Source organism: Pholcus phalangioides, unplaced genomic scaffold (assembly GCF_987345545.1).
Source record: "Pholcus phalangioides strain wild (caught in Gottingen) unplaced genomic scaffold, Ppha-v1.0 ptg000015l_1, whole genome shotgun sequence".
Lineage (NCBI taxonomy): Eukaryota > Metazoa > Arthropoda > Arachnida > Araneae > Pholcidae > Pholcus > Pholcus phalangioides.
This window is the reverse complement of record NW_028301608.1, coordinates 28,856,667-28,869,371: the sequence shown is the minus strand read 5'-3', so window position 1 is coordinate 28,869,371 and position 12,705 is coordinate 28,856,667. Positions and strand designations below refer to the sequence as shown.

General features: G+C 35.2%; 1 protein-coding gene across 2 annotated transcripts in view; it reads left to right on the top strand.

Annotated features, from left to right (window-relative positions):
* The window catches only part of LOC149075772 (nephrin-like), a 182,660-nt gene extending 170,745 nt beyond the window's left edge, over positions 1-11,915 (top strand). For both annotated transcript variants that reach the window (XM_089243282.1, XM_089243283.1), the window contains exons 20-23: positions 1,323-1,536; positions 5,352-5,471; positions 6,921-6,978; positions 10,033-11,915. In XM_089243282.1, coding sequence (XP_089099408.1) covers positions 1,323-1,536; positions 5,352-5,437 — 300 coding nt within the window. In that variant the 3' untranslated portion in view covers positions 5,438-5,471; positions 6,921-6,978; positions 10,033-11,915. The remainder of the gene's footprint in view (positions 1-1,322; positions 1,537-5,351; positions 5,472-6,920; positions 6,979-10,032) is intronic.
* Positions 11,916-12,705: the final 790 nt, after the last annotated feature.

The following is a 12,705-nucleotide window of genomic DNA, read 5'->3' as shown; positions in this document are numbered from 1 at the left end:
TGAAATATTCTTAATCGAATCTTACTCGGTGCGCCAAATACGGAAAAAAAAACCTTTCGATAGTTATTGGGCACCTGAACTAACACTCTCCCTATTAATAAGTCCCCTACAGAGTGCCTTTAGTGATCTCTAAATGTTTCACGGATCCTTCAAGTGCGCTGGAAAAGTTTCCAGGCCGCTTGAGAGCTCTGGAACTATGCAACGCACCATTCAAGTGATCCATAATTATGCAAAGCATCATTCAAGTGATCCATAATTATGCAAAGCATCATTCAAGTGATCCATAATTATGCAACGCATCATTCAAGTGATCCATAATTATGCAACGCATCATTCAAGTGATCCATAATTATGCAACGCATCATTCAAGTGATCCATAATTATGCAACGCATCATTCAAGTGATCCATAATTATGCAACGCATCATTCAAGTGATCCATAATTATGCCGGGAATCACTTAAGTAATCTGGGAATGTTCCGCGGGTAACTTGAGCGATGTAGAACCGCACCGTGGGGCCGCTTAAAGGCTCTAAAATTGTGCCACATTTCACTCAATGGATGTCTAAATGTGCCACGGATTGTTTAAGTGTTCTGGAACTGTGTCGCGGGCTACTTAAGTGATCTTTGAATGTGAAAGTGATCTTTGAGGCCTGCTTCCGTGATCTGAAAGTGTGCCACGGGCCATTTAAATGCTCCAAAATTGTTCCACGGGTCATTTAAGCGATTTGTAAATGTGCCGCTTAGTTCATTTTTACATAATTGGGTTTGAGGAGGCAAGCCACATCACATAACCTTCAGGGCCATATTTCGTCCGCTGGTCAAGGGTTTACCATACATGGCTTAGAGGGTGGGTCGCAATGAATTTCTTAAAGAGAAAATTTGTGTTCTTACCTTTCAAATATCATTGAAAGTAAGAGAAATCGACTGTAATTACATATAAAGGTATTCTCTTCAGAAATTTTAATTTTTTTTAAGTGTTTTTATATTAAAAAATATTTTTTCTCCTCTGGGGGGAGGGAGGCGCAAGAACCCCCTTATGCCCCCCCCCCTCCTGCGTACGTTTCTGATCCCACCAATATGTGTTAGGATTCGAAGAGGCAGAGCTGATGACGAAATTTTGCTGACAAGGGGGGGAGGTTATGAATGTCAAAAAATTGGCTTACGTAATACTTGAACGGTCCCTTTGGAAATAAAGGAAAAATATTTTTGTATTTTTGTGGCATAATTTCAATGTTAAAACACAAACCAAATAAAGAAGAATGTTAATGTCAATGATTCGGTTTTCGATTACGCAAATTTCATTTTTATGTTATTATTTCAGCAGGAGGCTTCTGATTTGTCGTCTTCTCCGCGATCAACAAGCCCCGAGAGCCCGAGATATTCCTCCACGACGTCTTCGGAATCCTCGGACACTAGGAGTTCAGTATATCACGAGAAGACCTCCTTGCATTCCCTGCATTCCCTACATTCATTGCATTCGCTCCATTCTCTACGAAGCACTCTTTCCACCATTTCCCGGAGCCGGGAAATAAGAGGTGAGACGATTACGCCTATTACACTTGTATGAATGATGCATAATACAAATATAAATACAAAGGCAAAGGTCACAACAGGCAGAATACCCAACGCGATGGTTGAAACGGGGATTCACGTAAAAAAATAGGAATGGCAAAAAAAAACCACCAGAGTATACAATAACCCAAAAATAAATTATCGCGAAAAAACTGATACACCTTGAAATAAAACTAATTAAAAACTAATGATCATGATAATATAGAAACGCTACCCATACAAAATTGTGGTTGCTCTACGATTGGCTTCTCGATTCATCCCACCATTATATACGGACATAGTATATCTCTATTTTAACCTATTAATTGTGATAGAACTCACGACTCCCGGGGGTAATCTGTGACATTTATAGGTATCTTTCTATGCTGGACAAATCAGACATGCCAAGAAATTTCGGACAGGCATACATTTTTTTTCCCTCACATGCCCCACGTGGGCACATAAGAAAAACTATAAACTAGTGCTAACACACACATCCGTTGAATTCAACAGTAATATTTTCTTCCACAGCATTGATCCTAATGTGTATTTCGATCTATTTTTACGGTCCTGAAATTTAGCAGCCTGGTGTGGTCATGGGCCCTCATATATACTGCAACTGTACTCTTCTTCTTTACTAGATAACTTTGTAGTAGCGATGTTCAGACGAAAGACGTTTGTTAAAACGATCACTCCTAAACATTTGCGTGTGTCAGAAGGATAAATGATGATGCCTTGAACATTGATGAATAAGTTCGAATTCTATTGACTCTCTCTTACTGATGATGTTTGTATGGAAGAGAAATGCACATAAATTGCTTGAACGCTGGGACTTCTAATGCCACCGATTGGATAAAAACAAAACTATCTGTTATAATTCTTGAAACGAAATTTCTGTTGAATTAAACCGATGTGCAGCATGTAGGTGAACAACATGTGCTGTATAAACTTCTTTTTTCTCCTATTTCTATGCTGCATGCCGGTGTACTAAGCACCGGCTTTTACCGCCAATAGGTAATTCTATCCTAATTTAGAACTCTTATGCCACCTGAACTTTTTTTTTTTTCAACATGTCCCGGTTTCTATTGGGATTTGCCCCGCTTTCTCTAGAATATGATCTAGCCACCCTATCCTGAGAAAACGCCTGCACAAGTCTGGTTCCCGACATCCTGTCCACTTCCAACAGCGCGGTATTTAAAGTTTTGATGGATTTTATATTTTCAATTGGTAAACACATTCCTTTCGGATTTTCAAATTTCTTTCAAAATTTCGATTATTTAAAAATATATCTATCTATCTCTTTTGTTATTGATATTCGAGTAGTTAAATTTATATTTTGATTTATATATATGATATTGCGCCGTCTGGCAGTTGAGTGGTTAGGGAACTGTCTTCTCACTGTGCAGGTCTGGGTTCGGGCATGGATGTTTACTAACACTAACAGATTCCCTGGACGGATCATGCTGATCCCTTGGGAATACGGGATGATCACGTTATTATTATTATTTTTTTAACATTACATACATACATAACATAACATAATTTATTTGTCCCCAGTCAATTACGATAATACTATACAAATTAGAGTTTACAATTAAATTACATATTTTACAATATTTGAAAAAAATGCAAAGAGAATGAAGAAAGTTTGAATGAACACACGGTGGAACAGTTAATTCATAATGTGATGAAGAAAACTGGGACAGGGAAGAGAACAGTAGCTAAAAGCTAGTAAAATGCTCTCCACCCTATGACATCTCTGTTCTTGCGATACACGTAAATCTTATTTCTTTTGACCTGGAAGAAATATAAAAAGAACGAAGTATATCGGCCCAATAGGTGTAAATATATTTATTAATTGAATTAGAGAGGGAATTATGGGAACCAAAAGCTGATATAAGAGAATTTCATGCTACGGTTTTTTTTTCACTTTAATTCAATGGCAAATTTTTAATAATACAGAAGGGAGAGGAAAAAGCTAGACATAAATAAAAATTAAAATAAATAGATTCTACACTTGATGTTAACTATCCACATAACCAAATCGAATTATAGTTAACACTTAAATTTACCTGTCGAATTATTTATTATTTGATATAGAAAATTTGATATCAGGTTAAATTAACTTTTTGTTGCATAATATTTGTTTAAATTTCATTTATTGTATTCCCATTCATTAATTTGTTAAGGTGACATTGCTATTGCAGTACTTTACTAACCCCAGTTAATGAAATAGAAGGAAAGTTGATTTTGCCAACAAAGGAGTTTATCTGAGTTTCTGTGAAAAGTTCACAGTTGGTTGTATAATTAGTTCACAAGAACAAAGCAGCGAAAAAAATAATTTCTTAAGAAAGACTGTCACTTCACAAGGCTCGTTGATGTGGGGGAAGATAAAAAGGTATGGACAAAGTAGGGGTGCTGATAAGGACACGAATGGAAGACCCCATGCCGATTATAAAATCCGGTAATTGAACAGGTTGGTTATGGAGAACAGGTATTGGGGGGGGGACCAGAATTTATAAAGGGAGAAACATTTACAAAGATAAGATTTAAAGAAAATAGTTTTTGGAGAGATGAGGGGGCTGAAGGAAAAGAAAACCTCTCATCAGGGATAAGAACAAGTGCTTTTGTACATATGTACAAACATATTCGCTCAAAAATGTTAGAAAAGGAAAAGAAGCAGAACAAAAAAAAAGTAGAAGAGAAAAGGAAGAAAAAATAAATGATATTAGAACAGTATAATAGATAAGAATATAAGAGACTAGATACAAAGTAAATTTCTCTTTCCATCCTCACCTTATCTGTTCTCTTTCATTCTTACATGTATATAGTAGAAACATACACCATATGTGAAGAAAATAACTATCGAGGTATAGAAAAAAACGAAGAGGAAGAAAAATATAGGGTTACAACAAAGTTTCGCGATGATGAGAAGACAGGAAAGAAAACAGAGCGTACTTTTTTGAATTTATTCCACAGGTGTTTGGACGCGATTCTAGATCCTTGATCTTAAAGTAGTTAATACTTGAACTGGCTTAAAACCAAGTTATGAAGGAACTGTAGGAAACCGTACTCTTTTACGATGAAAAATGTCAATGCCAGAATGCTTGACTTTGGTTGTTGCTTCGTGGAGTTTTTTGGATACGTTAGCTAGTAGAATTCCCAATACCATTCCAAGTAAACAGTAGCTGACCCTTTGATAAGAGGATTATCATCAAAGGGTCAACCTAACAAAAATCTGCCTAAAATATTTCTGCAAATCTGTCTGCAAAAAGTCCGCAAATCTTAAAAATCAACCTATTTTAATCTGCAGACCTTCTTATTCAAATAATTAATAAAGTAATTAACTCATGGGTGGAAACGGGGGGGGGGCAATGCTCCTCCCACAGTCAAAGGTGAAGCCGATTGATCTAATGTATTTGCGTATATATGAATTGACATCATCATGATCATGCCCCCAGACTTTCAATTCCATCTCCGCCTATGAATTAACTTCGCCTTTTCGGAAATGTGAACTGCCTTCCTTTTAATTTCAGAACTAAGCACGAAGAGAAATACGTTAAGTTTTCAGATAAATTCAAAAAATAGTTTAGATCAGTTAAAAAAAAAGAAGCATTTCCCAGCCTGAATTATGTTCTTTATAGTTCTTTGATACGATTGAATATATTCTATAGTAGAACTGCTCAAAGCTTTCAGAATGTAGACACATCTTACCAATACGAACACAAGTGTATAGCTGGTCTAGACAGACATCCAACAAAGTATATAATTACAATGTTTTTTTTTGTATTATTTTTAGGACTGGAGTACATCACCGTGAAACATTCTCATCCCATCGTGCTTATCAACATTGAACATGGCGGTTACAGCCGCACAGATTCATGACGCCAGGCCAAATCGCTAGAAGTAGGCGTTACAGGTCAGTAACTTATCGTGCTTGTGTAATCGATCTATTCACTCTTACACAAAATCAAGAGGTTAAAAAAATCACTTATTCTCTAGATCGTAATGATTAACTTATTGAACTGAAAGCGTCACATACGATGACAGGTCTATTTTTTTCGAAGTACATTGCTTTCCTCAATTATTGATGAATTTATATAAAACAATAATCCTTTGCCGCATAAAATTAAGTATTAATCCAGCAAAACCCTCATTGCCCCACCAGGCGCACAGCTGGTGGTCTGCTGGAGTTGGTTTTCTGTATTTTTCAACTTTGAGGCGCGAATGTCAGTCGATCTTTCCCGTTGAAAAGTCTCACCGCAGACAGCAACAGACGTATAAAGGTACAGATACCAATCATTACACTTCACTCATAGTTTGAAAAATAAATGGTAACACTAAAAATACACGCAAAACACAAGATTCGCACTGAAACTGTTAGGTGCTCATGCAAATATACAGCACAACGCATTCGGTAGTAAATAGCCCATGTCAATACACCGCAGCTGTGCTCGGTTTAAAAGAAAGAAACCTCCAATATACAGGTGCCCTGTAAGTGTTAGCACGGCCTTTTACTCATTAATCATCCGTCGTAGTGATATGTGTGTGATTTCACTTTAAAAAATGCTCAGAAGGCGTTTAAAATTTACTCTGTACCAGTTTTTAGAATGAAAATAAAGTGTGTCACAAAATAGAAAATCTAAATTTCCAAGTGCAATATCCACAGAGATATTTGAATTCAAAGAACAAGGGAAAGAACAGCGTTAAATGCGGAACAACCGTTTTACCCGCATTTAACACTCTTCTTTCCCAAATATCCTCCGTTCTTCGAATATGTCTGAATATTGTACTTGGAATTTTTTTGTTTGGCATCGGGAGAACAGAGCAACAACTTTTTAACTGGAAGTTAGAGGACAAGGGAACGGTATAGAAACTTGGAATTTTTATTTTGTTGCACATAGTATTTTCAATGTTTTTCACTGATACAGAGTAATATTTGAACGTCCTTAGAGCATTTTTTAATTGAAATCATAGCTCTACGACGGGCGGTTGGTGAGATAAAGGCCGTGCTAGCACTTTCAGGACACCCTGTATATATGGCTATAAAATTATCTAGAGCTAAAATAATGTTTGCACCAAATCAATTTGCTCTGAATATTTTGCACGATAAAACATTTGTAAAGCTAAATAAAATATCTTATTTTTTCCCCCCTTATTCTCAGCATTCGTTTTTAAGCTACATTTTTATTATAAACTGAAGTTCATATGATATAAATTACCATACATGGAACAGACAGACTTCATTTCACCAGTCAACATCTAGTCCATATTTGTGTCTTTTAATCTCAATATTATATATTTGTATGTAGCCTACATATGCATATTTGTGTATGGAAGACATTTCAATTTCACTATTATATTCCAGCATCCCCGTCCCGTGATAAAAAGCTCACTGTGAGATTTTCCTGAATTCGATTCCCAATGTGAGTATTTGAACTTCACCTAATTTTCTTTTCTGTCTTGGAAAATAGTTATTGTCGTAACTGTCAACGTATACAGGATGTTCCGTAAGTCGTAATTCGGTCTTCACCTCATAAATCGTTCGTTGCAAGAGTAAGGTTCTACGTCAGAAGTAAGATATATAAAAGTAAGGTTCTAAGTCATAAAAAGCTCAAAATGTGTTCAGAAATCACTCTGCAGAATCTCTCAATCATCAGGAATTTACTTTCAATTGTAACTCTACTCTGTAATTATAAGTACATGGAGGGAGTGTGAAAATTAAGATTTTTTTTATAAGATTTTTAAAAGTACCAGTTTCGAGTACACTGCGTGTACTCGAAACTGGTACAGAGTGATTTCCAAACACAAAATTTGAGCATTATACCTCTACGACAACGATAGATAAGACAAAGAACAAATTAGGACATACAAGACATCCTGTATTATACTTATACATTTTGAGTAAATATTCTAAATAACACTTGTGCAATATTAATACTTGTGAAAGACAGATTCTCTTGTACTTCATTTGTAGACAGTAGAACCTCTCGGTAACGGACTCCTATAAGAACAAAAAATTTGTCCGCTAATAGGGAATTAAGATATTCAGTGAAATCTTGTTTATACGACATTTGCATAAATACGAAATATCACTTCGGTCGCAATTAATTTCAATACATATTAATTACTATCAAAATGACACACCGGTAATTATCCATAATCACCAATCGTCTCCATAAGAAAAGTTTGATTAAATTTCACTACATTTATCACCCTTACCAGCGATTACGCATAATTCCCAAATAAAGTTGGATAGTCTGATAAATACGGGAAAAATGTATAGCCTCTGTAAGCTATTCTAAACTTTTACGTCTTTATTAATCCAATTGATTATTTCTACCCGTACATAATGGGTGCACCACACATATTTTGCAGTAAAAACTAAATTAAAATAAATGTGAAGGTAAAAACATTCATGAGGCTGGGATTACATTATAAAAGTTTTCTAAAATTATTTTGTAAACTTTGGAGAATTCAACCTGTAAGATTATCGGCTGCATTTGCTCGAATGTAACCCATGAGCTTTACTGACTAGACTTTTCAAGTTTTATAAAAGGGATTTAATCAAACTTTTATAGTGTAATCCCGGCCTAACAACATTATCAGTCTTATAATGGCACATTGTCTTACAATGTTAATCTTCGCAAGGTATTACCAAACAAAACCCACATTATCATTCGAATTCACCATTCTAGACTATAGTTTTGTTCAGTTAATTAAGTAATTAATAAGCCGATTTATCATACTTGTGAACATGAGTGAGGGACATAATCTTAATTGATGTGATAGATTCTCGGTTTATATATGTATATTAAAAAATTAGTTTGAAAAGAAAAAATTAAAGATCGTTTATTTTACTATCCGCTATCGAGAGTGTCCGCTAACAGGGATTGAAATTCATGAAACCCTATTCCACGAGTCCGGGAATCAGAAAAGTGTCCGTTAACAAGGAGTGTCAGTTAGGGGAGGTTCCACTGCTGTACCAAGAACAAAGGCTAAAGTACTAATGTAGCTTTGTTCCGATCCAAAGCCGCTTGTAAGTTAAGTCTTAACGCTTGTAAGTCTTAATGCAGCTTTGGTTCCGATCTCTCCATAGCTTCAATGGTTGTTGGGGGATTGATTTAAACCTTTTCAAGTCGGCAGAGAACAGGCCGTGTGTGTGTTGTGACCCGTTACAAACATAATGACCTCTCTGGGATAGTTGCTGTTTACGGTCGTGATCCGACGAATCACCTTGTGGGTAGATCTGCTAGAGTACTCTTGGTCACCCCACTTAGCTTGCCAGTCGAGGAGCATCTCCTTCCGGAGTCTGGATTTTGCAGCGGATGTAGAGGGCTTCCATGTCGTTGGTGGGGGCTCCATCTTTGGTGGCTTCTTTTGCACAGCGATCAGCTTCTTCATTATCCCACAGGCCCTCTTGAGTGACCCCAAGTAAGTGAGTGACCCCATAGTTTAGTGAGTGGCCGTATGACTGAGTGAGTGACTTATGAGTGACCAAGTGTGTGGCCATATGAGTGAAAATGTGAGCGATTGTTTTGTGATGAAGTTAGGGGACTAAGGGAGTAACCGTATGAGTGATTAAGTTTGACCATATAAGTGACCAGACTCCCTTGGTCTCTCATACGGTCACATGCTGTCACTCATTCATACGGTCACCCACCCATTTGCTTGTTCACTGATACGGTTACTCAGTTACTCACTTGGTCACTCATACGGTCAGGGAAGGCGAAATGTACCGGGGATGAAACGTGCCAAGAGCGAAATGCTGGGGACGAAATATCGGAGACGAAACTTCTGTGAACCGTTTGAAGAACAGCGGGAACATTTCATGGACATGTTTTGAAAAATGCTTGAATGCATAATCACCAATGTTCTCCATAAGAAAAATTTGATAAAATTTCTCCACATTTATCACTTTTACCAGCGATTATGTATAATTCACAAATAAAGTTGGATAGTCTGATAAATCAAGATTTTCGTGAAGTGAGAGCAAAAAACAGAACACAAATCTTCAGAAAATTCATTTAAAGATCTCGTTTTCACACTTACGAGCATTAAACTCGTTTAAATAAATTGAAAATAACTTTACTTCTAGTTATTACAGAAATCAAAATGAAACAGTTTTGGATTTTAGAATGACGGCATTTTCAAATGAACCCGTAAAAATTATTTCAAAATTTTCTATGAAAATCGTCATTCAAAGGCAGGCAGTCACTTTGATGCCATACTCACAGTTGAAATAATCTGAATGTGATCGTGCTGATATCTCATAGAGCTTATCAACGGCCTTCGTACAATCAAGTGAAATATTTTTCAAGGGTATTTTCGAAAATCTAACTTTTTTGATACCCCCTAAAATTTGCCAAATATATTTGTGAGTCAAGCAATTTTTCATTTATTTCAATACAATATTTTAATAATATGAATTGTTTTCTCTGAACTATTATCGTAATTTTTTTGTTTTCATTTCGTTGCAGAACTCATGACCTTGTAGCCTTGTACCATCTGCTCACTGTTAAACGAGAGGAAACCCGTAATAAAATGCACGGTTTCTTCCAAGTTGATGAATAATAATAATAATAAAAATGAAGTTACAAAAAAAAGTGCCTCGTGGATAGCCGCCAAGCGTTTTTGAATGGATACAATTTTCCCGTTGATGAAAGGCTCAAAAGTTTTGGATAAAGGAAGAAAGGATCAAAATTATACACATTTAACACTACCGAATCGGGGGAAAAAAAGAGACCACGAGATTTTATGGATTTCATTCAAAAGTGAACGAATAAATACTTTGAAATATCGAAGAACAAACAGAAAAAAAAAAACACAAATTGTTTATATTTTTCGACAGGGCCTTTCTTTAAACTATAAGTAGACAAAACATGATTGTGTGTGAAGTAAGAGAGGAAAAACAAAATGTGAATTTTATGGTCTTGTCACTTCGTTCTACTCGTTCTGACAAATTTTATTCGTAAAACAAAAGCAAAAAAAAAAAAATTCCAAACGTTTTGTCTTCTAATTAGCCTAGTCTGCGTGTCATTTACTATGCAAAATTAATATTTAAAAAAAATCAAATAAAAAAAAAAATATATCGAGGTTCACATTGGCATTTAGTTGATGTAGATTTTAAAAGAAAATATTCATATTGTCATAGTTTTCATGTAAATAATGTTACTAAATTCACCATGTTGAGATATCTGCCATGAACAACACTAATTGAGTAGCAAAATAGATGTTGAGACTATAGGAACGGGAAGGAGAAGAAAAACTCATATTTTTGTGATGTTTAAGCAATATATATATATATATATATACATACTTACATATATATATGAATGTTAAAGCGTTTTTGCGGAGTGACAAGCAGTATTAATGTACATACGGGTATATATAAAATTTATTTCGTTGCGAAAAATTTTTCTCAATTTTTTCACGGATACGCCAAGCTATGCAAAAAAAAAACCAATTAGAAGAATTAAAGGAAGCAGCAGAGAATGGGGGAGGTTTTCCCCCCCTGTGTCGTGTCCATTGATGCTAGTTATCTTTCTGTAACAATAATAATTAATAATATACTGTTTAGCAAGGAAAATGTTGATATAATGTATAGATTAAGATGAGAAAAAATAATTAAGAGAACACTCACGGTTTTTTTAGGAGGAATGCATGAGCCATTTCGCATAAGTCGATGTAGTTACGTTGAGATTTGAAGATAAAAAATCACCAGTTTAATACTATATAATTATATATCGTGCCAATTCGACGACCCACACTACTGATATTGTAAGAATGTTGTATACCGTAGAATAATCCTATCATACATAACAGCTACGACATGATAAATCAGTCCAATATTCAATTGAACTGTCCGTTGCAATGAAAAGAAAACAAGGCAAAGCTTTGTACCGGTCAGGCTTTTACGCGATTGTGATTAACAACTACACGAAAAATATCACTTTGCAAAAATGAAAAAAAAAAAATATTTGCACTTTGTCATTGTAAAAAAAAAAAAAATGGTTTTCTTTTGCAAAAAAACAAAACAAGAAAAAAAATGTTTCCATTGAAATATGCTCACTCTATAGTGATAAGATTGTATTTGGTTGTTCGTAGTAGGTGCTACAATTTTAAGAATGAGAAAAAGATAAAGATTTCATATACATTCATATACATATACATACATAGGGAGAGAGGCAGAAAAAAAATAATGATTTTTTGTGTGTGATCTCATTAGTTAAAAGGATTTTTTTTTCCTTCAAGTTATTCAATGATATCCCATTGTAAAATAACACTTTCATAGATTTGTTTGGTTCTTTTGTAAATTACGGGTATGATCATCTCACTCAATTTACTGTTTTTTCTGACAAAAAAAAAAAGCTTGGATTTGTTATCAAAAAAAATGAAATTGAAAATCTTAAAAAAAAATATTTTGTAGCTATGTGCATAATAAATTACGAATTATTGAGAAGAGTGTGCATTACTTGCTATTTATGTCATTTGAGAACAACAAGAAGCTAATCGAGCACTTACGTTAATCATATAATTAAGGTTAAAAATTTTTTTTTGTGAGAATATATATACTGCATCAATTTTGATAGGGTGATATATATACAGGGTGGGCAAAAAAGCCGCGTCATGAGCTAAATTTTCGTGTCAATCAAAAGGAATTCGATGAGTAACTGCCACTCGCGCCAAATGAAATTATTCACGTATTGGAACCGCTTTCCAGATTCTCTTCTCTTTCAGAAATTCTTTGAGACATTTTATGAGAAATTATTGATTACACTAAGAAAAAGAAAAGAGAAGTATTAAAAATGAAAAGAAAAGAAGAAAAAAAAGCTTTTGAATGGTTTCAGTGCATCTACAGTAAGACTCTTAATACCAAACTAAACAGTCTAGACCATAGTTTCCCAACCTTTTGTGTCCCATCGCCCCCAACACAATCTAACCCATAGGGTGCTATGCTGTACCCGCCCTCCTGGAACTATTATTATTTCTACCGCCCTCCTGGAACATTCTATCGTCCCCCATGGGGCGTTAACACCCACGTTGGGAATCACTGGTCTAGACTTTCTAGGAACTTATATTTTCATTTTGGATGTACGTATAAAAGGGAGAGAGAAAGGAGCAACCTATATCACATAGCACAACACCTCAGA